The 23,654-nt window shown below is 46.7% G+C and overlaps 1 protein-coding gene across 5 annotated transcripts in view; it reads left to right on the top strand.

The window, feature by feature from the left end:
• The window catches only part of Tbc1d22a (TBC1 domain family member 22A), a 274,856-nt gene that overhangs the window by 72,426 nt on the left and 178,776 nt on the right, over positions 1–23,654 (top strand). For 3 of the 5 annotated variants that reach the window (XM_029469434.2, XM_029469436.2, XM_085831358.1), the window contains exons 5-7: positions 7,102–7,184; positions 14,599–14,727; positions 16,478–16,540. In XM_029469434.2, the coding sequence (XP_029325294.1) occupies positions 7,102–7,184; positions 14,599–14,727; positions 16,478–16,540 (275 nt within the window). The remainder of the gene's footprint in view (positions 1–7,101; positions 7,185–14,598; positions 14,728–16,477; positions 16,541–23,654) is intronic. The other 2 variants (XM_021183325.3, XM_021183327.3) reach the window with 1 other exon arrangement.

Here is a 23,654-nt window from a genome sequence, read left to right as displayed (position 1 = left end):
AGGCCAAATGGGAGGCCTGGAGGCCACAAATGGCTAGAGCTCTGATTCTGCACTGTAATATTTGCATGTGTGTCGGGGACAGAGTGGGCATGGGAGGGAGGGAGAGTGCGAGAACTGAGAAAGAACCACCTTTTCTAAATGTGTTGTGATGGGCATTAAGGGCCTGTCTGTATTGTGCATGATTCCAGAGTCGCAGAAACAAAGCTATTGGCCCAGGGGTGGGAACATTTTAGATGATTCTGGCATGTCGGTTAGAGGAACCTTCCTTCCACAGAGATCCACTCAGGATCACTTCCACCCACCTACCTCTGACTTGGTGAAGGGTGGAGTGTTCCCTGAGTTCCTCTTGGTACTCTGTACTGTCTGTCCATCTAGTGGCTAGCCTCATCCACATCCTGATGGCTCCTTCCATCCTGTGTGGGACCAGCCCTCCTCTGTCTGGAACAAAAGCTGCTTGCCAAAGCCTGGCCTTATACCTGCTGTTGCAAAGCTCTCATCTTCTAGATCTCCCTTCCTGAGGAGATGGTGGGATTTGAGGGGTAGATCATATACCACAGAATCCAGCATCTAAAGTGTGTAATTCAGTGGTTCTCAGTGTATGCACATGCGCGGAGCTGGAGCTGTGCGGTCACCGTCGTCAGTCTTGGGACATTTTCACCACTTCCATAAGGGAATATGTGCTCCCTAGTGTCATTCCCCATGTCCCACCTCTTCTTGCCTTAGCTACATAGCCACTGTTCTACCTCTCATTTAGATTTGTCTATTGTGAGCACTTTTATGAATGAAACCCTAAGTAGATGGTCTTTGCAGACTGGCTTCTTTCCCAGTGTTTCCACAGCCTATCCACATTGCCACATGCAGCCTTTGTTAATATATTTTGGCTGAATAGTACTCCATTGTAAGGTGGTTTGACTGTACCTTCCAAAGACCCCTGTGTTAATGCTTGGTCCTCTCAGCCTGTGGTACTCTTTGAGTAGAGTACACCGAACCTTAAAGACATGGTACCTACCAGATCTCATGGTCCATGGAGCTTAGGCCCTCCAAGGGAATGTGAGGACCCCAGCCCTTTCCTTTCCCCGTCTCTCAGCATGGCTGTGGACAGTTCTGTGAGCCAGTGACCCTTTTCTCTTAGGAGCTGGTTGTCTTAGGGGTTGCCACAGTGGAAAGCTGACAGGTGTGGTGTGCAGGCTGCAGTCTGTGTGTCCATTCATTCTCTGATGGACATGAATGTTTCTGCATCGTGTCCAGTGAGCAGACTGCGGTGACTCTTCAGATGCACATGTGTGTAAGCCTTGTTTCCGGTGCTCTTGGATAGGTGTTGAGGGTATCTAATGTGCCGAGGACTGGCAGATTATTTCTGTTGTGTCATTTTTCACACTTATAGTAGCGAAGGAGGGTTCTGGTTTTCCTGAATTTAAAAATTTTAGCTTTTGCGTGTGAAGTGGCTCCTCCTGTCAGTGTGATTTTGAGGGTCTTTTCATGTGCTTATTGGCTGTCTGTATATTTCCATGGATAAATGCCTCTTCATATTCTTTTCATTTTCAATTGGCTGCATGTCTGCTTATTATCGACACTCATGGTATTTGCTGTATTTTTTTCTTTTCAGTACTGGGGTGTGGGGGGGTCACATCCCAAGCTTTATGCATGTTGGGTACACACTCCATCCCTGAGCTCTTGGCTAGTCAGCTCTTATGTAAGCCTACTCCTGACATTTAGTAATACTCTTGTGCTCAGGTTGGCTGCTGTGAACAGATCCTAAAGGTTGGGGGTAGCAAGAAAGCTGGGGATTGCAGGTCATGTGGTATCTGCTTCCTGGTCTGACAGCTGAGACCTGTGTGTAGCTTGGGTAGCACCAGCTGGGTTCGGGGTCTGGTGTCACAGGCTGGTGTTCAGTCACAAGCAGGTACTTCTGTAGTGTCCTTGTCTGGACACCTTCTAGAGGCTTCCTCCCCTGGTACCGAGGAAGAGCAGAGAGAGAGGAGGCTCTTAGCAATGACAGCAGAGGGACGATTCTAGGAGGACTTGGAAGAGATGGTTTTAGCATCCTTGCTGGTAGGCTGAGAAGAGATGGGACATCTAGAAGTGACACAGGGACTGTTTCCCTATGCGGCCCCCAAAGCAGCTTTATTTCAGGAGGATTTGTTCCCTACTGATTAAAGCATGTTCTTGGTGTGTACAGTATTAAAAAAAGTTCACAGTGCTGTTCAAAGTAGAAAAGCATCAATTAGAATAATAACCTATGACAGAAAAGACTTCCTGGGGCACCTGCCTGGTAGGTACCAGCAAGCAGGACAGACTGGCATGTTTCTAGGGATTTACACTTGAGTCACCGTAGTTTGTGGCAGCATAGTGTCCCTGCTGGTGTCTGCCCTCTTGCACTTGTGGGCAGCTAGTACATGTATTATTATTCTGCCATGAAGCCTTGGGCACAGCCCCTAAGTAGTCTTGCTTCCTCAGGTGAAGTGGCTGTTCAGAGGTTTTAAAAAATCTGATCAAGTAGAAGTTACCCCAGTCTATACTCACAGCAGACTGTCTGAGAGCAGCTGTGTGCCCAGTCCTTTGGGTGTTATAGTTCATTTACAATTTAATCCAACCTTATTGTGGAGGGTTTCTTATTTTAACATGTAGTTCCTTGATGATATTCAGACTTTTGTGTCCTGCTTTTGTGTAGCCACTGCTGTTTGTTCTGGAAATCTTCATTTTTTCCCCCTGGCTCTTCACCTTTTAACTTCTGTATGTGCTGTTTATGTGTGAGTACTGGGATCCTTTCCATGTGCTACATGAAACTGTCAAACCTGCCATCACTGTTTAATAATCTAGGTCCTTTCACTGTAAAGTTGCCTCCTGACTTGTATATTTAGCTTATTGATTTTTTTTTATTTGTCATTTCTGAGATTCATGTGTCATTTTGGAAGGCCTTTCCCCATTAAAATATAGCAGAAGATTCTGTTCCCTTACACACAGAAGCAGCCGGGCTGGCCTCATTTAGACTTGGTATCATTCAGACCTTGCTTTTGTGGTAAGATCCAGACTCTTTGTAGAAGTAGGTGCAGTGTCCTGTGAATGCTGCATTATCACATCTCAGTGCTCATGTGTGCACAGGCCTGATTTTGAACCATTTTTCCTGCCTCATGGGGCTCTTTCCCATAGGCTCTCACAGAAGGCTCCTGGCTTCATGCCTGTAACTCTGCCGTGGGTTTTCTTAACTCTCATTGTAAATCTGTTTACTCTATCTGTTTGTCTGTCTGTCTGTCTGTCTATCTATCTATCTATCTATCTATCGACAAAGTTTCTCTGTTTTTTCCTGGCTGTCTAGACCATCTTGACTTTGAACTCAGAGATCCATCTGCCTTTGCCTTCCGAGTGCTAGGGTTAAAGGTATGTGCAACCATGCCTTTAATTTTTTTTGAAAACACTTTTAGAGACATATTTTTATTATTTTAAATTATATAGGCGTTTGTCTGCCTGTGGGTACGTGCACATGAATGCTGGTGTCCATGGCCAGAGTCAGCTGGTCCTCTGGAGCTGGAGTTCCAGATGCTTGTGAGCTATTGATGTGGGTGCTAGGAATTGAACTTGGGTAATCACCGGACCATCTCTCCAGCTCCACAGTTTTTATCTTATTTATTGTGTGGTGTCTTGTGTGCATGTCTGTGCACATGTGCATAGAGGCCAGAGGTCAATGTCACATTTCTTCCTCAAAATTTTCCACTTATTTTCTGAGAAAGAGTTCCTTACTGAATTTGGAATTCATGAATTTGTCTGGCTTAGCTGGCCAGCAAGGCCCAGGCTCAGGGATCCTTCTGGCTACTACTCCTGCCTGGCATGCTAGGATCCCAACATGTGCTGCTGTATAGGTACATGGGTATTTGGGATTGAAATTCAGAGGCTTGTGTGGCAGTCACTCTTTAGGGAGATGTCCATCTCCTTATTGCCACCCCCCATTATTATTATTATTATTATTATTATTATTATATTATTATTATTATTTTATTTAAAGATGTTTGAAAAATTTATTCTCTCATTTATTATATTTCAAACATAGTTTCCCCTCTCCCTCCCTCCCTTCCCACACTATTTTTACGAAGAATTTTATTGGCTCTCTTAGAGCCTTGCTCTCCTTTTGAACTTGCCAGATTCTAGGATACATCCAGCGGAGCCCATTGCGATTTTACTTCTCTTTGTATTAAAACTACATTTTCTTTTGAGTGAAAATTGACATAAATTTCCGGTCTGAGACCCACTATCTATCTAACCTGGTTTGACTTGTTTTGCTTCCCTGTTTCTTCTGTCCCTTTGTCTTGAGTGGTTGGTTTAGTTATGGCTTTGGTTTAGTTATTTTTGCTTTGGCTGGGAGGTGAGCCTTCCCCAGGGCTAGGCATAGAGGCCATATTTGTTGTTGCTCATGGACATGGTTTCTTCAGCTCTGACTGCCTGCCTACCCCAGAGGAACCATATCGTAAACCTCATGGAGCCCGGCACCTGCCTGTCTCCATGCTCTTCCAAGGGAAACCTGCAAGTTAGCTTCCTCACATGGCCTGTACACTTTTTTGTTTTGTCTTTGAGAAAGAGTTTCCAAGTGTAGCCCTGGCTGTCTTGGAATTCGTGTTGTAGATCAGGTTGGACACAAACTCAGAGATCTCTCTGTCTCTGTCTCCCAAGTGCTGGGATTAAAGGTGCATACCACCACTGCCCGGCTGACCTGCAGTTTTTAGGTTCAGGCCCTTCATAGTTTTCTCTTCTCTGTGACACAGGGAAAAGCTGTTGATTTTGGCAAGTCTGTGAACGACCCATCCTGCTTAGGGTGGACCTACCCTACATTTCCTGCCTTGTTCTTGCTTCTTCCTCTCCTCAATAGGTTATAGCTGCTCAGGTCGATGCTTTTAACAGTATTCAGTCTCATGTCTAACTGGGCCACTGTCAGAGGGAGAAAGATAGTGGCTTCCAAGGGATCCCTTAGGAGTGAGGACTTCGTTGGAGTCCTGAGCAATTGTGCTATTTTCCCAGTATCTAAGATGGACCCTCAGTCCCATGGCACATCGACCACAGGGAGGGGTTTAGCCATGCATTAGCACCTCACAGGCCCCCTCTGGAACTGAGTGGGGGTGTGCTTGGCCAGCCACTCATCACATCTCAGCGTAGGCCTCAGGAGTTGTGGGCACTTTGCACAGGCAACATTCTTCTACAGAAGGAATGCATGTTTGGGCCATCTGTCATTGCTGAGAGTGGCTTTTCTCCAACAGTAGATTCAACACACCCATTCCTGCACCCTTGGAGTGAAGCTTGTGATGTGAGCTATTCTTTAGATACACTACTGTGTTTGGATCTGAAGACTTTCTTTGGGATCTCTGTCTGTGATATTTGTGATATAAGTGATATTTGACTGTGCTACAAAGTCTTTAAGAACAGGAGTTAATACAGTGAAGACAGCTTGGTATGTATTAAAGACCAAGTTACTTAACCTCTCTGAGACCAGTTCTCATTCATGGACAGGGCTCACAGCCTTGATTAATCCAAGCTGCTTTGAGGAGCCAGTGAGATAATGTATGCAAAGCTCTTTTTAAACACTGAACCTCGACAAGACGAGAACTTTATCTCATGCGGTATATTCAAGACTCTTGACTCTGTGTGTGTGTGTGTGTGTGTGTGTGTGTGTGTGTGTGTGTGTGTAATGTGGAGATGGGGTCAGAGAACGTTAACCATTGTGTTTTCTCAGTGCTTTCTTCATAAACCACAGCCAGAAAACAGCACTGTGTGGAGGGAGAGGCTCAGCAGGGAGGCAGAGGTGCAGTTAGCAAACACTGTTATCAGCATTTGGATATTAGGTCCCCATTCTCCCTGGCGTCCTTGGGGAGCTGGGGGAGATTTGATGTTTTCTGAGGGTTCTGTGACTGCAGGTTATGGCTGGTGCTGTCGTCCAATTACTCTCTACTTATTTTACTTAGACTTTAGTAATTGGAAAAAGATTAGATGTCAGGACTTTGCATTTTGTTGATTATATTACCAAAGTCTTCTCTGTAATCACTTCTCTTATTCCTGGTATTAATCATGAGCTCTGAGCTGCTAGAAGAGTCCAATAGTAGATTTCTAATGGAAGCAAAGGAAGCAGTTGCCTTTGTCTTGCTGGGACTGAAGTGTGTGGACATCTCTACACACATGTGCTCTCTAATCCCCCAGGGAGATCAGAGACCAGCAGAACCAGGGCCTGCTGTTTTTCCCCACCATCTCATATGGTGACTTTCCTTACCCTCTAAGGCTCACTACCATGGCTGCAGGCCTCTCTCTCTCTGGCCAATCCTTCTCTGGTTCTCTTTGTTAGTGGTATTTGTCAAGACATCCAGTCCTGTGTTTGTCCACTCTGAAACTCTCTTATCTTATCTGTATATCTTGTAGCACACCTTTGCCAGCTGTGTGAAGACAAGCTCATCTCCCAGAGACCAGCGCTGAGGAGACAACTCAGATAGGAGGACTGGAGAGATGGCTCAGTGGTTAAAAGCACTGACATTCTTCCAAAGGACCTGGTTCACTTCCTAGCACCCACATGGCAGCTCATAACTGTCTGTAACTCCACTTCCAGGGGGATCTGATAGCCTTATACACACATACAAGCAGGAAGAACATCAATGCACATAAAAATAAAAATAAATAAATCATTACGAAGCAGTGAGTGGGTGGGAGTGCAAGAGAGAAGGAGAGCCAGCTGAGCTGTCCAAATGGAGACTTAGCATGTGGACTCAGGGAACACAGAATTAGTGAGAGGTGAGGAGTCTGGGATCCTGGATGCTACTGCCCCAGAGAGAAAGGGTCTCACCTGTCCCAGGGTGGCACCAGAGATACCTGGCTGCCTTTAATAAATGAGTCCCATCTAAAATTTATGCACAAACAGGCAGTGTTCTGGTTTGCTTTAATAAAGTGGTATGACTCATTCATTATCTTCTGTACATCGAGGACATTCCCTCTGAGATGTTTATTATTTAGGCTTACTTTGGTTCCATTTGTGGGGCTCCCTGCCCCCTAAGGACACTGATGGGATATGGTAAGGTGCTGTAGAACCTTTTGTAACCCTGCTTTTTTCTCTGTTCTGTTTTTTTCTTCCAACAGAGGAATTACGGAAGCTGAGCTGGTCCGGAATCCCAAAGCCAGTTCGTCCAATGACATGGAAACTTCTCTCAGTAAGTCTGCATGTCAGTACTCAGCCTAGCTACTTTATTCCTATGAGTCCAGTGGCCTGGCGCCTGGCTGGGGGAGAATGGCTTGCTGGCCATGGCCACGCACTTGTCTGTCTTGGTTGCATAATGACACAAGCCTTTGCTGTGTCCAAGAAGGCATTGTCTAGTTTTTGCTTAATTTCAAGGTTGGTTTGGCAAGTCTGGGAGAAAGTGAAGATGAGCAGCGGCTCGTGACAGCTGCGCTCATTCCCACCATTAAAGAATCGTGTATGCAGGCTCGTGACTCAGGAGCTTACAGCACGGAAGCCCATACAGCCCAGAGGAAATGGGTATGTGTCAGCAAAGAAGGATCAGCAGTGCTGTTGTTGAACAAGAACAAGAGGAAGAGGAGGATGAATAAGAGGAAAAGAGGGAAGGAGAGGAGGAGGAAGAGGAGATGGAAGAGGAGGAGGAAGAGGGGGAAGGAGGACAGGAAAAGGAAGAGGACAAAGAGTTGGGACAGGAGGTGTTGGACATAGCTTGTTGGTGTGGTGGAGAGTGGGGTCCAGTTCCCTGAGCCCCAGCACTAAGCTGCTGCTTCAGAAGCCCCCAGGGAAAGTTCAGTGGTTGGTGGCTATCTCCATGCCCTCATTTACAGCTTAAGATTGGGAGTAAGGATAGTTTACTGGCAGATCGCTTCTCTTTTTCCTTTGTTTTATTTTTGGAGCTAAGTCACGGGGAACTCCAGGCACCTACTCTAAATTGAGTCTGACTTTCAGGGTTTAAAAGACTTTTGTGCTAATGAGTCGTAATAAATTTTCAATTCAGTACCTCGTAATCCTAAATGCAGATGCAGCTCTGAACAGCAAATATTTATTGATTAAATATCTCTTGCAATTAAGGCTAGACCTGCCGTGATCACTCGCACTCTGTTTTGTGGTTTTTAAGTGTTTGTAGCCACATTTCCAAATGTTCTCTAGAAGGGATTGCAAGTCTTGATTGGTGTGTAGGAAGTTATGATGTAAATGTCTGGAAGCCCCTATGTCATAGTGTTGTGCTCATTAAAAACTGGCTGGTCTAGGTGGAAAGGCTTATAAGAGGTTCTTGCCCTTTCCATCACTTCTGCGCCTGCACAAGTCATAGCTGCAGTGCCCTGAGCCGCTTAGCTGCACACTGGTTGCCATGTCAGTGGACATGTCAGCATCAGAGGAACAGCAGGGGTTGAGGCGGGGTGAGCGGTGGGCAACCCCACTGTGTTGGTGTGGACCTGGGAGTCTGTTTGCAGAAGTGCTAGTGATGTAGACCAAAGAAAACCTGTAGGGGGCTTCCTAGAAACACTGAAGGCTATCGAGACCCAGCTGCTTCTAGGAAGAGGTCAGGGGCCCAGGCATGCAGCAGGGTAAGTCTAGCACAGTTTGGTACAGTGTATTTGTGAGGTGCTCAGAGCTTAAGTGTCAGACAAGGGGAAGGGTTGGGATGGTACTATGGGGTGGCCAGTTTGTCGGATCAGTTTTGTGAAGAGGGGATTTTACACTGCGAGTGCATAAGGAGGGCAGGAAGGCTAGGGCAGTTCTCAGGCCTGAATTGACAGGTGAGATGGTAAATTCTAGGTTAGTGGGAAAATCTGCTCTTTGCCAAGGAGGTATAGTATAGATAAGTGGGAATGCCAGGCAAGGCTCCTTGGCATGAGTGCAGGCTCATAGTGCATCTCTGAAGGATGCCAGTGTTACTTGGACGAGGAAGTTGGGCAGGTCACAAGGCTGAAGGGTGCAGTAAGAGTGGGGCTGGCCGGTGACACAGACTAGGCAAGTGCTTCCTCTTCAAGCGTCCTTGGGAAGGCAGGGTGGAGGGCCAGGGATCAGGAGGAGACCATATGTATGGTCGATCCCAGATCCTCATCCTGAAGGGCTTGAGCCAGGGGTGTGTAGCTACTTCTGGAAGGAGAATAACCTGTAAAACCATTGCTTCGTACGTTTAGTTATGTGCTGGGGATTACTTGAACTTTCCGTGTTTCAGACATTATATTTGGTGCTGGAAAAGGACAGGCTGTGTCTGAGACCAAGTGCCAGCTCTATTGGGTCCTGCACAACACAGAGAAAATGCCCACCCTTCTGTTTCTACACAGTGCAGGCCAGGGCTCACTGCACAGAAAAGGAGCCATTTCCCCAAGACCCTGTTTCTGTGCCCCAGGCACACTATGTGGCCCACTTGTCCTTTGTTGGTTGCTTGCTGTGTGCAAGACATGGTACACTCAGATTTACTCAGAAGCCGAGTTATGTCCTCCAGAGAAGCAAGTGATTGTCACCAGGTTAATTATGTGCAGTCTATAGCAGTGATGGGGTGCCCTCCAAGGGGCATCAGGGGAGCTAGAAGGGGTTTGAGCTGGGGCAGGGCCAGTTGGAATGGCTGGGAAGGAGTCCATGGCCAAGGCCACATGTATTTGTGGAGGGAGTCTGCAGGGCACGGGCACAGGCACAGGCTATTGAGCACTTGGCCCTTGGTTCTGTGATGCTTTTCCTTTGAAGTCTGGTGCCTGGAGGCTCAGGACTTGCACAGGAAAGAAAGCCATTAGCTGGGATAATGGTCAGACTTGGTCAGAATTGGCGGGGTTCTTTCTCATCTGGAACTAGCTGGACCCTAGAGTTTGCATAAGAATGACTTCCTTGTTTGGTGGCAGTTTGCAGATGCTGTCAGCTTCAGCATGTGTCTTACTGTGGCCATGATGAAACATCAAGCCCCAAAATCAAGTTGGGGAGAAAAGGTTTATTTGGCTTATTCTTCTACACCGGTAGTCTATCACTGAAGGAAGTCAGGGCAAAAACTCAAAACAGGTTAAGATCTTGGAGGCAGGAGCTGATGCAGAGGTCATGGAAGGGTGCTGCTTACTAGCTTGCCTCTTGTGTCTTGTTCAGCCTGCTTTCTTATAAAACCTAGGACCACCAGCCCAGGGATGGCCCCACCCACAGTGACCCCTACCTGACCACTCCATGTCTGACAAGCTGTGGTCTCTTTTTAACTTGTATTTTACTGTTACTTGGGAGGTTGGGCAGTACTGATACCGGGACTTGCTATTGGACCCAGGTTGAACCCCATTGTTCTAGGGTTCCAGGCAGCATGGAAGACAGAACCAGGATGCTCATGAACCAGATGGGAAACTGGTCTCTGAAAAATGCATGGCCCCACGGAAGGCAGTTGCTCACTAGACCTGACATACCTAGACTAGGGGGCTGGACTGGGTGGCCATGGGTGAGTGGGGACTAGATTATGAACCTAGTTCAAGGTCTGGCCCACTAGTGACTTTCCTCCAGCATGCCCACGGTTTGTCATCAGCATAGTTCTAGTGTTTGTGGACAAGTGTTACTTTTAATTAACGAGAGGAAATTCTTCTGAAGAGGAGAAATCTAGCTGTGTGGCTTTTATTCTGAAGAGCTCTGTAGCCAGGGCACCCCATTAAACACTAGCGCTAATATTTAACTTTTAAATTACATGCAAACAGCATAGAATCTTTTTCAAAATTAGTCCCAAAGAGAATCATCATATTTTTGATTCTTTTTTTTTTTTAACTAACTCTTTCAGAAAGAGTGAACAAAAACTAATTAAACATTTAACATTTATGCTAGTGAGGATATTGGCTAAAAATGACAGCGAGGCTCCAGTATCAGCATAGCTTCTTTCAGTGTGTTACAGTTGGTTTGCATATGAACGCGGTGGGAGGGAACACATTGATTTTTGTGTCACCAGGACAGTTTGGATTTAAGTATCTGCATGCATTGTTTTACATTTATGATTAGTGTTTTTATAGCATGCTAATACAGCAATTAAGTCTTCTGTAGTTCTGTCATTTAAAATTCATTGCATACTTGAATGTATCTCATTTGCATAATTTCTAGTCTTGCTTAATTATCAAGAGGCCTGCACTTGCACATGTGTTTTTTTCCTCTAGGAAGGGGATGGCAGGAGAATGGGTGGGCCTTTTATGGTGGCATACTTGCCTTTTAGAGTTTGTGTTTCATTAAGTTAACACTCTGGGAGCAGGAAACCTGAGAGTGCTCATTCTGTTCCCTAAGGACGCCGGTAGCTGTGGCTGTCTCCACAGTGTCTGCTGACCACTCTGGTGACCCCACTGCCCTGAGTTGCAGACTGGGCCGGGCCCTTACTCTGGCTGTTGACTGCAGCAGCCAGCCTTTCATCTGTCAGGCTCTAGTTGGGTCTCTGCTCAGCCTGGACCTATTTTCTGCACACCTCCAGGCTCTGTGCAGTTTTCCATTCTCCCTACTGTCTCAACCAAACCAATCCAGGAAACTGCTAACTTAGTCTCTCCCTGAGACCCTAGGTCTGTGTCATGTCTCTTCACCTTGCTTACATTATCCATTCATCCAGCAAGCCTTTGCTGAGTATCTGTTATGGGACCAGTGTTCTAAGCCCTTGGGTATATCTTTGAGATGAAAGAGGGAGCTTACATTGTGACTGGAAGAGATGAAAGCACATTGGGTAGGGGAAGTTGGCAGAGGTGATTGATGAGTGCTGGTCAGGGTATGAGCAAGATCAGAGTGCTGTTTATCTGTGCAGTCCTGGTGGGCCCCATTGAAAGGTAAAGTGTGCATCTCCAAAGCCACAGTGCAGAGAGAAGTCTCACCAGGGTGGAGAGTTCAGGGGGTGGGGCTCTCTGCAATCTGGCTTCTCCGTAGAGCCACCTTGTTCCACACATTGGGCAGGGTACACAGGTGTGTGGCCTGTGTCTAGGCTCTCTGAGCCAGGAGTCAGCTGGCATCCCTGACAGGTGTGGGATTGTAGGTTAAGGCAGGAAAGATGTTATGGAGAGGCCTTGGCTTGAGTCTGATCTCACATATCTGTGGCTCTGATCATGCCACCATGGTTTGCCAAGTCTATCTCCCCATCTGGAAGAGAGAATGTTGACCACCTCTGAATGGCTAGGATTAAAGGAGCACCGAAGTGCCCTGTGCCTGGTGGGGCTGCATTCTCCTTGGAGGCCTAGTGGATGGGCAGTTACCACACAAAGAATAAGATGTATCTTAGGAAATTGCTATTCTTTAAGTTTATATGAACTGAAACTGAGATAGCTCCAAGGTGAAAGGAGGTGTGGACAAAGCCAACTGCCTGGATGGGTGTCCCTGGGGCAGCTGTTAACTGGATGGAGACATACTTGTCATTATGTCTGTTTGTACCCTATCCTTCTAATTTTGGGCCTTCATCTCAGGGGCAGGGCTGTGTCCCTGTGTCCCTAGCACTAAGAGCTCTGTTGGGATGTCCACTGGTGTGTTGCAAGAGGCTCTGATTACCAGGTGGGTGACATTTGGGCTGGTTCTGGTCCTATTGGTGCTGCATCTGCTGTGTGTGGCAGACTGTGCCATGGAGTCTTGGCAGTCTCCTTTCTTCATTGAAAAGAAGCAGCATCTGAGGGCTGTGTTTTCCTGTAGAAAACACTGTGTCCTGAGGCTTTCTTTCCCTTGAAAGCTATCAGGTGAGCATTTTATAGTGTATGCTGTGAGTTGTATCTGACACATTAGTAACAGGGCTGTGGAGGTGTATCACTGGTCACCTCCTGTGTGCTCCTTGGGAGTAAGTAGCAGGATCTGTGGTGCTCACAGCTCACATGTAGGAGGAATTCGTATCCGGAAATAATCAGATGTTGTTGGCCAGTGTGTTAGATAGAGATGGGGCAGTTTATGTAAATAGATGTAGAACACATGGTGTGTTCTGATGAGTCCATGGATCACATGCAGCCATGAACTGTGCAGGAGCAGCCACACACTATTCAAGCAGGCACAGTGGGCTCGACAAGCTGTCATTTACAGAAGTAGGTGTCTCCTATTGTCAAATGGCTGCTTTTGTAAGACGTGTGGCTGTGATTTTATTTTTTCATTCTTTGTTTTTGGGTTTTTGAGACAGGATCTCACTATATAGTTCTGGAACTCTCTCTGTAGACCAGGTTGGCCACAAACTCACAGAGATCCACTTGTCTCTGCCTTCCAAGTGCTTCAAGGCACAGGCCCCTATGCCTGGCGATGATTTTCAAGTGCGTTATATGAACCTGAATGTTGGGTAATGGGTGTTTTCCTAAAAGGGCCAATTGTACATCAGCAACTGGGCCTGTCTCCAAGTGAGGGCCTGCTCTTCACCACAGGACGTGGGCACAGCAGCCCTCCACAGACAGGAATGGGGATGCTTCCCACAGGCCTCACCTGCAGACCTGGAAGGGACAGTGACCTGACTGGAAGTGGACTTCATCCATGCCTGCCCTTCAGCATTGCTCCCTGCCGGGTCACCCACAGCCTCCTGGGGAAGGCAAATTCTTCCTGAGTTGTTCTGCTGAATAGCCATAAAGCAGCCAGAATGACGACCGTGGCAACTTTGGTTGGAGTAACTGTACAACAGCTTTAGTCTCACCCATGTGCTCATGGGTGGCTGCTGCCGCTCAGACTGTATGTATTCACCCAGATTCATGGAAGCAGCAAAGAAAAGCCCGGGACCTTGGGTTACCCAACGGTGTGCCCATCTAGTGTGTCCCAATCAGTGCTGGCTGGAATGTGAAAGGATGTCACCTCCCTGGGAAAGACTTGGCAGTTCCTTAAAAACTTCTGTCTAGATTCTGATGCAGCACCTTGGCACCTTGCTATTTAGCTTTGAGAAATCAGAGGTACATACCTCCAAAGTCTGCAAGAATACCCAGTAAGCTTTGTTCATTCATCAGTAGCTTACCAGAATGGCCTAACACGGGTCATGCAGACTCATACCCTATGGTGGCCAAATCTCAGAAGACAGGGTGCACAAAATCCTAGGTTCCGAGTTTGTGTTTGGAGAGTCCCAGACAGGCCCAGTCAGCTCTAGTGAGAAGCTAGCACTGCCAGGGTCTAGGTGGGATGGTGGCAATGGCTGCAGAGAACACTGTCACTTTGGGCAATGGTAAATGGGTACATGATAAAGACCGTCTTTCTGGGAACATTAGTCAACTGCCTAGGCTTAAAATTAACAAAATCTAAAGTTATACCATATGTAGCATATTATAAGACTAACTTAAAACTTAGACAAGGAACCAAATCAGAAGCCACATAGAAAAGTGTCCATTTTATGTATTGAAAAGTGCCAGGACCCACAGAGACTTTGGAGAATACATTTGCCCCATGACAGCTCTGTGCACATATAATCAATACGTGTGTGTATATATGTGCATGGTTTGAGTGTGAGACCAGACAAACTCCCCATTCCTTGTGGATGTAAGCCCTACGGAGAAGGGCTTGTATCTTCATTGGGTCTGGGTGACCTGAGACAACTTTTGTTATATGTGAGTTACTTAGAACTGGTTAGTGACACTGGTGGGGCGTGCTGTCCCGCTGCTTTGTTCTGCCTGAGCCATACTGGATGGGCGCTCCATCTTCACTCTCATGATGCACAGTAACCACAGATGCCTGTGTTTCTTTTGTTCCTCCAGGGTTACCTTCCTGCCAATGTTGACCGAAGACCAGCCACGCTGCAGAGGAAACAAAAGGAATACTTTGCTTTCATTGAGCATTATTACAGCTCTAGGAATGACGAAGTTCACCAGGACACGTATCGCCAGGTGTGTGTATGTGTGTGTGTATGTGTGTGATCTCTCTTTTCACTCAATATTGCAGTTTGGAGGTGATTTGTAGGGGATGTGTTTCATCTATCAGGAACCTGATAGGCTTGCAGATGCATATTTTCTAACAATAACCATTTGAAAGCAATTAATGTCAATTGGCTACCTGCGGCAGATCTGACTTATTTGTGTTCCTTCTCAGAGGTAAAGCATGAGGCTTGAGTCAAGTTACTAAATAGATGCTGAGATCTGTTAGTGATGACCAGCTCTGCCTTGGGTGATGGTTGACATGTGGTACCTTGGTCTGTGCCCTGCATTCTATAGCCTGCTTCTCTAGGGCAGTGCCTTGGCCTGGGGCCTGATCTAGTGTCTTCCTGCACTGGATTATCGTGTTTTTACTGTCTCACTGAGGGTTATGTCCAGGCACATGGAGCTAGTTAGCGATGAGATTTGCCTGGCTTAGCTTCCTCTCTGTAGGTTAGTCCTGCTGATATTTGTGGCCATTCCCCTATTTTCTCAGGCCTGTTTTTGATGAGGCAGACCAGGGGCAGGAGATGGGGTATGATGCTAATACTGTCCTGGCTGCATAAGAAACACATTGCCTGTGATCCTTGTTGGTAGAGGCAGGTCAGGTCTGCTTTTCATCTTGTAGGAGGCCAGCACACACATCTGTTACTGAAGAGAGCAATATACTGGTGGTAGCTCCCAGGATGTCTTGCTAGTGAACCTGGGCAACCTTGTTCCTCATCCATACCTGGGCTCTTACATGTGGCCCTCCTGAGTCTGTTTAGGTGTCCCTCAGTAAGGGTGCTTATGGAGTTTCTTTCTGTGTACTCTGTGTGCAAGTTTATCTCATCTTGTCCCCTTGTGCGAGGACTTAGACTCTGACTGTCACCAGTAGCCCTTTGAAGGACACAGAGAGCAGGTAGGTGGAGAGGCTGAACCTAAGTGGCTAAGTGGCTTTCTCTTGGCCATAGGCTGCAGTGTCAGAGTGAAATGGTGACCCTATTTATTAGGTGTTAGCTGCCTCTCTGCACATGGGCAAGGATGAAACTAAACTGTTGAGTCCCCTTTGGGTGAAAATATGCTTTCTCCCTCAGTTTATGCAGGCTGTTTCCATGGAGCCCCAGAGTGATGCTAGTGTCGCTGATGTGGGAGTGCTCCTGGGATGTGGAGCCAGCATGTGGTGCCAGCTGTGTTCAGAGCACTCCTGTTGGGTCACCTCTTAAACCTCACCCTCAGGTGGTCTCCACTTTAATGCTGGCAAACATTGCCAAAACTCTCATGTCAGATGGTGCTCACATAGGAGTCTGCTGACACCAGCAGAGACCTTCAAATGCTTCCTTAAATGTGTCCTAGATTCCTCACGGACATTGAGAAGTAGAGGAGAATGTGGCCCGTGTTACAGACAGCCCTGTCACTGCTGAAACAGGGCACTATCAGTGTCCTTGAATCCTGCCCAGTGTCGGGCTGAAAATCAGTGTGCACCGATGACATTGGCTCATGCTACTGAGATGCTGAGGGCCCACTCTATTCCTAATGATGCAGTAAGCATTGCTGGACTGTGAAGGGTCAGGCATGCCTGTCACCTGAGGACATCAAGCCTTCCTCAGGTGGAGTGTGCTTCTGGGCGCTTCCTATGCAGGAGCCTGGTGACAGTCCTCTCAGAGCAGGTTAAAGGCAAGTCACACGTGTCATCAAGTACTGCTCCATCCTATAAGATAAACATATGTCTCTCCTGCATCTGCAGATCCATATCGACATCCCTCGGATGAGCCCGGAAGCGCTGATTCTTCAGCCCAAGGTGACAGAGGTAAGAGGAGGCTGGCCGGGGATTCTCTGCTGATGCCTGTCTCTGCGTGTGACCATTGCTACTACTCGAGGGTCCTGATCCAGGAGCCCCCAAAACCATAATTTGTGGATATGGAATCACTGCTGGTTCTCAAAAATTTTTTTTTTTTTGGTTTTTCGAGACAGGGTTTCTCTGTGTAGCCTTGGCTGTCCTGGAACTCACTCTGTAGACCAGGCTGGCCTCGAACTCAGAAATCCGCCTGCCTCTGCCTCCCGAGTGCTGGGATTAAAGGCGTGCGCCATCACGCCCGGCTCAAAAAATTTTTTGATGTACACTAAAAATTACAGCAAAAAGAATATATGCAATATGTGTGAGAGTATTTATAGTAGAAACTAATGTCCTTGAATTTAGGAGTTAGAACCTCTTCAATGATGACCAGCTACCACTATGAGTTTGAAACTGGGCGTAGAAACTATTTCTCTATGCTTATGGTTCTGCTACTGCAGCTCTGTTTCTGTCCCCTCTCACGCCTCCCTCCAAAGAATTGGACTATCGTCTCTAAATTGTATTTGCCGTACTTTGTGACTTCAACGCTAAGGAAGCAGTGTGGTGGTATTGTTGTGTCTTGATCTGTGTGTTCCTTTCTTTCTGCAATTTAGTCTCTGCAGCTTGTTCTTTCTTCTACTTGGGTAGCAGTCAGGGTGAATGTTCCGGCTCTTCCTACTGCTCTGCAGTTCGGACAGTGCCACTGGAATCATCACCTCCATTTATGCAGGTATACCCCTGTGAGAATTTTCCGAGGCTCTCAGGATGCCATCAGCGTGCTTTCTGGAGGGGTCTGCAGACGGGGCTCACCTGAAGTGCTGAAAACCTGGATTTCTACTCCTTGGCAGTTCTTGGAACATGGCCAGGCTCCTGAGCTCTGTATGTCTGGTGGATATTCCCATCATGCTTCTGGCATCACTTTCCTTGGCTGCTGCTGGTCAAAGAGCCTCTCTGTATATAGAGATGGGCGTCTTCTGTGGCAATGTTCTGGTAAATGCTTGTTACTGACTGTCCCAGCCCCTTTCTTGTTTTTACCCACTAAAAAAAATAAGTTTGTGATGTTTGTACATCTGGGAGTCTGATTCTTTGCCAGTTATTTGGTGGGACAGATTAAACTTTGCTGAATTGAATGTGATGTTCTCTTAGGTTATCATGGGACACTTTCTTTAAGAACTCTTTTTCCACAACATTTCTCTGGTGAATGTTCTCCCATCTGAAAGTTTTCTTTTCGCATCCTGTGTTTAATTTGTAGCTGATAGCAGCACCTATGGGCAGTCATCCCAGTGAGGGCTGTGTAGGGACTTGAGCTCATCACCTCAGTGTCTGTCTGCGCCACATTCCTAGGCATCCACAGGGACCGCAGTGCTGCCTCCTTCCTCTTCGAAGTTGTCTGGGTCCTCTTAGTCTTTATGCAATCAAGTCATTTTCTGAATCATGTTGCTGGGATTTTAAAAGTCTGATTTGTGAATGGGATTGCTTGGACTCCTTAGATCTCAGCAGGCCCTCTTCCACTGAGCTCTGTCTCCAGTCCTATTTTAGTGTTATTTGAGATCAGGTCTGTCTGAGTTGCCCAGGGTAGTCTTGAACTCACTGTGTAGCTTGCACATACCCTGAACTTCCTGCCTCATCCTATCAAGTAGCTGAGATCACTGACCTGGGCCATCAGACTAAGGCAAGCCTTTATGAAAGGCCTTATGAATGTCCTATTAGATTTATTCCTAACCTTTATATTCTTGTCACTAAAGTAAGTGGTATCTCTTTAAAGTAGACTTACTATCTGAAATACTTTGTTTTTTATCATTATTTTCTCCCAGTAAATGCATTTTGAAACGTGGACATCTCTTGCCTGCGCAGTAAAGCTGCAAAAAAAATTCCGACACTGCTGAAGTAAAAGTGCTCGTAGATTGTGGAGCACAAAGGGGAGAATGAGTTTCCCTAGGAGCAGCCGCTCTGAGGCACTTCTCTTTGAGTGCCCTTCTCAGTGGTGTGCTTGCAGTGGCTGGAGACAAGGGGAATGCATTACGACCTCTTCTTTACTTAAGTTTTTCTTTAAACATGGAAAATAGACCTTGGTGTGTGTGTGTGTGTGTGTGTGTGTGTTTCTCTATAGCTTGGCACACTGCTCACAGAGCTGGCCTTGTGGCCTCTGGCCACAGTTATGAACCAAAGTCACTACCACTGTCGTGTGGTCAGGCCTTGAACCTTTTACTTAGCATCTCCCTGGCAGTGGGTTTGCTCAGCCCCGAGACTCTTCCAGAGAGAAGTGGTGTGTATATTTAGCAGTTGGCAGGGCTGAGCAGGGGCTGTGCAGTCTTCAGGACAGGTAGACCTCTGGGGAGGAGGGCAGACTATCCAGGCTGGCCAAGGGTGACTGTGGGTCACTTGAGCGTGAATGTGTATCTGGGGATTTGAAATGAGGAGCAGGTTCTTGAAGGAGCACTGGATGGTGGGTCTTATGTCAGCCAGTATGCAGGAGCCAGTTAGATTTCTGGCACCTTAGAAGTTGAGATGCATATATCCATGGTGACAGCAAATCTATTGCCATGGTAGCTTCATGAGGTAGAAGCTGATGACTTGAGTCTGGAGCTAGTAGTTTGTTAGACAGTTGGTTGCCACTGTGTGCTTGGCTTGAACCTCAGAGTTTAAGCAGCTGCTTGGCTCTCTTGTTCACATTTGCATCCCACTAGCAGGGAATTAGAATAAGACACAGATAGGAAAGAGCAGGCACATCTCTTTAAGTCATGTGAGTTGGCAGTGTGGTACTACTTGTAACCTGGTCACTTTGCTTGGTGACATGGAATTACTTCGCTGGATGGGAACTGGGAAGGTGAAGCTGGGCCCTGAGCGCAGAAGCCCATGTAGCAGCTTGGTGGGGGCTCTGTGGTGTTTCCTGAAATCAGCCATTTTGGTTTGTTTTTGCTCCAGTACTGTTATGTGAAAGAGATTACTTTTTAGCCACCTTTCACTTTTTAGTCCCTGCCCATTTTGTTGATGAACTTGACCTGTGACACTTAGTTGTATGTAGCTAGTCCTGTATTTTTGTTGAAGACCATATTCAAGTGCAGATGTTGCCAAGTTCAACATCTGCCCAGTGGCCTTTCCTCCACAGCTGTCCTGTTGTCTGCCCTCTGCTGCTTTAGAGTAGTCTCAGGGGCAGAAGTAAGGTTGCTGCTGTGTGTGATGTCTTGTTACATTTGAACAGGCACAGAATAGTGAACCACACAGGTTGTGAAACTGAATGTTTGACTGGAAACTTGGAGTGGATATAGGAGCCACCTGTGACTGGGAAAGAAGGGACATCCTTGCAATGAGGGTACCCATGGAGCATCAGCCTCTTCTGTCAGGCTTTAAGGCTTCCCAAGTGGAGGTGGCAGTCTCCCCAGATCCAGATCTGGTCCCATGTGCCTAGGTATGGTTGGGGTGGTGTTGGGGCCAGGGGTCACTTGCTGGTCCCTGCTTTTGGAGAGCAGTTCTCCCACCCTGTTGACAGGTCCCCTGAGCTGCTGGTGCATCTGTGCGTAGCAGGTGGCTGAAGGTGCTTTGAGACCCTGGCAGCAGCCACCTGTTCCCCATCTTGCCGTGGTTGTGCTGCAGAGTCTCCCCGCCCTAAGTTCTGAAAGGCAAGAACCTCATTTGATGTTGTTTCCTAGTCTCACCATGGTCTGCAGGCCCTGCCAGAGAGAAGTTGTCGCTCTTTTCATTGTACCCTGATTCTTCTCATTGGCTTTTTTTCCCATGTGGGCATGCTGCATTTAGAGCAATGGACTGGGCATCTCCACAGCCTAGCAGTCCTGGGGCCTGTGTCTCCCACGTCTGTTTTACCCGTGTCACTTCACTTGACGTCTCAGTTATAGTTCTAGTGCTGTGAGGAGCCACCATGACCGAGGCAGCTTATTGAAGAGAGCATTTAACCAGCCTGCCTTACACTCTCAGAGGCTGGTGAGCCCATGGTCATCATGGCAGGGAGCATGACAGCTGGCAGGCAGGCAGGCATGGTGCTGGAGCAGCAGCTGAGAGAAGGTATGAGACTGGGCCTGCTGTGGGCTTTTGAAACTTTTGGAAGGCCTACCCCTAGTGACACACCTCCTTCAGCAAAGCCCCACATCCTAATCCTTCCCAAACAGCCCACCAACTGGGAACCAAGCATTCAAATATACTGTGGGGCTATTCTCATTCAGACCACCACACTTGGTGTCATGCTCCCTGCTTCTAATTTAGAAATGGGGCCACAGAAAAGGGGCTGGTGAGATGGCTCAGTGGGTAAGAGCACCCGACTGCTCTTCCGAAGGTCCAGAGTTCAAATCCCAGCAACCACATGTTGGCTCACAACCATCCGCAACGAGATCTGGCGCCCTCTTCTGGAGTGTCTGAAGACAGCTACAGTGTACTTATTATACGTATTATTATTACATATAATAAATAAATAAATCTTAAAAAAAAAAAGAAAGGTTTAAAAAAAAAAAAAGAGTCCAGAAAAATCTTACTTGCTACTGAATCAGTTCATCATACTTTTCTGGTGTCTCTTGGGTAGGGGTTAGTCTATCATTCATGTTCTTTTCTCTTGTTTTTGTGGCAAAAATGTCAGATCAGACGGCTACCTTTAACATATATGTCACATCAAAGAAATCAAAGAGTTTTAATTTCAGGTCCTCACTGTCAGGCACAAGATAGAGAATAGTGCTTCTGAAGTTCTTTGTGTCACAAGCTCTTCTGTATGATGTAAGTAACCTCTGTGATTATGGTGGCTCTCCAGTTCTTTGTCATGTCTTTACCAGTGGCACAATTATGGACTGCCCTTCTTGATGGTAGCCACTGATGTCTGATGCTAGCAGTGTGCTTATGTGGGGTGCTCCTTGCCCTGAGTGAGTGCTCCTTGGGCAGTGCAGTCCTGAGTGTGTCTGTCTGCCTGTCATGATGGTGGACGTTGACAGATGGTCCCATCAATGTGTTGATTAGAGTGTTTCCCTAGGGTGGTTTTGCTCACATGTAAAGTACATCAATTGTATTTACGCCATCATTACCTACTTACCTGTTCCCTAATAATCACACTTTTACTTTCTTTAAAAAAACTACTAATATGATATGATATAATATAATATATTTCACTAAAACATTTTTACACATGCAAGTATTATACTTTGCTTGTGTTTCCTGCCATTAATTATCCTTATTTTTTCCTTCTTCTATTCTTTTCTTCTACTTGTTCCATTCCCCCAACCCAATACTCCCTTCCAGTCTTCTATCTCTTTCTGTCTCTGTGTCTCTCTCTGTTTCTCTCTCTGTCGCTTTTTCTCTGTCTCACTCTCATACACACACACACACACACACACACACACAGGACATGTGATACTCGTTTGAGTCTAGCTTATTTCACTTAACATGTTCCACCCATTTTCCTGTAGACAGCATAATTTTATCCTTTGTAGCTGAGTAAAACGTCATTGTCTACATAGAGCACATTTTCTTTATCTACTCATCTGTTAATGGATATCTGGGGTGATTCTGTTACTTGGCTGTTGTGCATAGTGTTGTGTTAATTCTCTCCAGCTAACTATCCAGAAGTGGTGTCACGGGATCATGTGACAGTTCTATCTTGGGTACTTTGAGGACTCTGAACTGATTTTCACAGTGGCCGCACCAGTTTGCATCCCCAGGTGAGGGGTGAAGTGCTCCTTTCTCACCAGCGTTAGTTGCTGTTTTAAAGGTGAGATAGACTTTAAGTGAAGTCTGGATTGGTTATTCCCCTCATGCTGAACTTTTGATGACATGTTTATTGGCCCTATCTCTTTGCTTTGTAGGGACCTATGTGCTCAGTTCATTTGCCCATTTATTGATGGGATGAGTTTTTGGTGTTTAGCTCTTCGTGGTTTTTGTAGATTGTGGATTCCCACCCTGTCAGATGGGGAAGACCTCCTCCTGTCTGTCCTGCAGGCTGTCTCTGCAGTCTGCCGGGTTGTTTCCTTTGGTGCCTCATACAGTCCTGCTTATCAGTTCTTGCTGAGGTGTCCTCAACTGAAAGCCCTATGTTTTCTTCTAGAAGGTCAGTTTGATGTCTTATTAAGGTCTGTGATCCATTTTGAATTGATTTTTTTATTAATTGGGTGAGAGATAGTATCTAAGCCATCCTTTTCCAGTGGGGTAGAAAAAGGCTGTCTGTCCTTCTCTCTGTGCTTTGGCACCTTTATGGAAGGTCAGTCAGGCAGGTACAGCTGTATGGGTTTGTTTGAGTCTTGTGTCCCTGTGGTCTGTGTATCTGCTGTTGTTGTTAGTTAGTACCTTGCTGTTTTGGTTCCTGTGTCTCTGTAGCGTAGTTTGAGGTCAGGGGTTGTGAGACCTCCATCATTGCTCCTTTTCTCCTGGCTTGCTCTTCTGCACCTCCATTTCTGGAATGGCTCCCATATGGAAAGCCAGCATGGGCCACCAGCAGCCATACCCGGCTGCTGTCTCTCAGGATTTCCCATGTGCTGGGCTCCTTTGGCTGGTCCTGGCTCCTTTGCCTTGGTCTTCCTTGTGTGTTAAAGTCAGCTTGTTAGGTGTTGTGGACTCTCCCAGTTTGAGTTGTGTTTGCTGATCAGGTTGGAGGGAATTAATGCTTTGTTTACTTAGTTTTTGTCTTTATTTTTTTAAAGATTTATTTTTATTTTATGTATATGAGTGTTTGCCTGTACCACATGCAAGCAGTAGCCTGCCAAGGCTAGAAGAGGCTATCAGATCCCCTGCAATTAGAGTTATAGATAATTGTGAGATAATCCCCACCCCCCTCCCTCGCCCAGTGCTGTGATTCTGGTCATTCTCCACGGAACTTGACTTCTTTTTGGTGGGTGCTAGGATTCTGAACTCAGGGCCTCATTTCTGCACAACAGGCACATAACCCACCTAGCCCTAACCAGGTTCCTGATTTCTTCAGACCTGGGGAACATGTGGCAGCAAGAGTTTCATTCCAGACTTTCCGAAAGGAGCCTTTGGGAAGAGTTCAGTTTGTGCTACTTCTAATGCAGCCCCTCCAACAGACATGGATATCAAGAATGGTGAACAGAATTCCAAGAGCTAGTAATGTCTGTGAGTGTTCATGGTTGAGGCCTCTCAGACC

Source organism: Mus caroli, unplaced genomic scaffold (assembly GCF_978045245.1).
Source record: "Mus caroli unplaced genomic scaffold, Mus_caroli_1 scaffold_16, whole genome shotgun sequence".
Classification (NCBI taxonomy): domain Eukaryota; kingdom Metazoa; phylum Chordata; class Mammalia; order Rodentia; family Muridae; genus Mus; species Mus caroli.
Note: the sequence above shows the minus strand (reverse complement) of the source record. Positions and strands in the feature narration are given on the sequence as shown.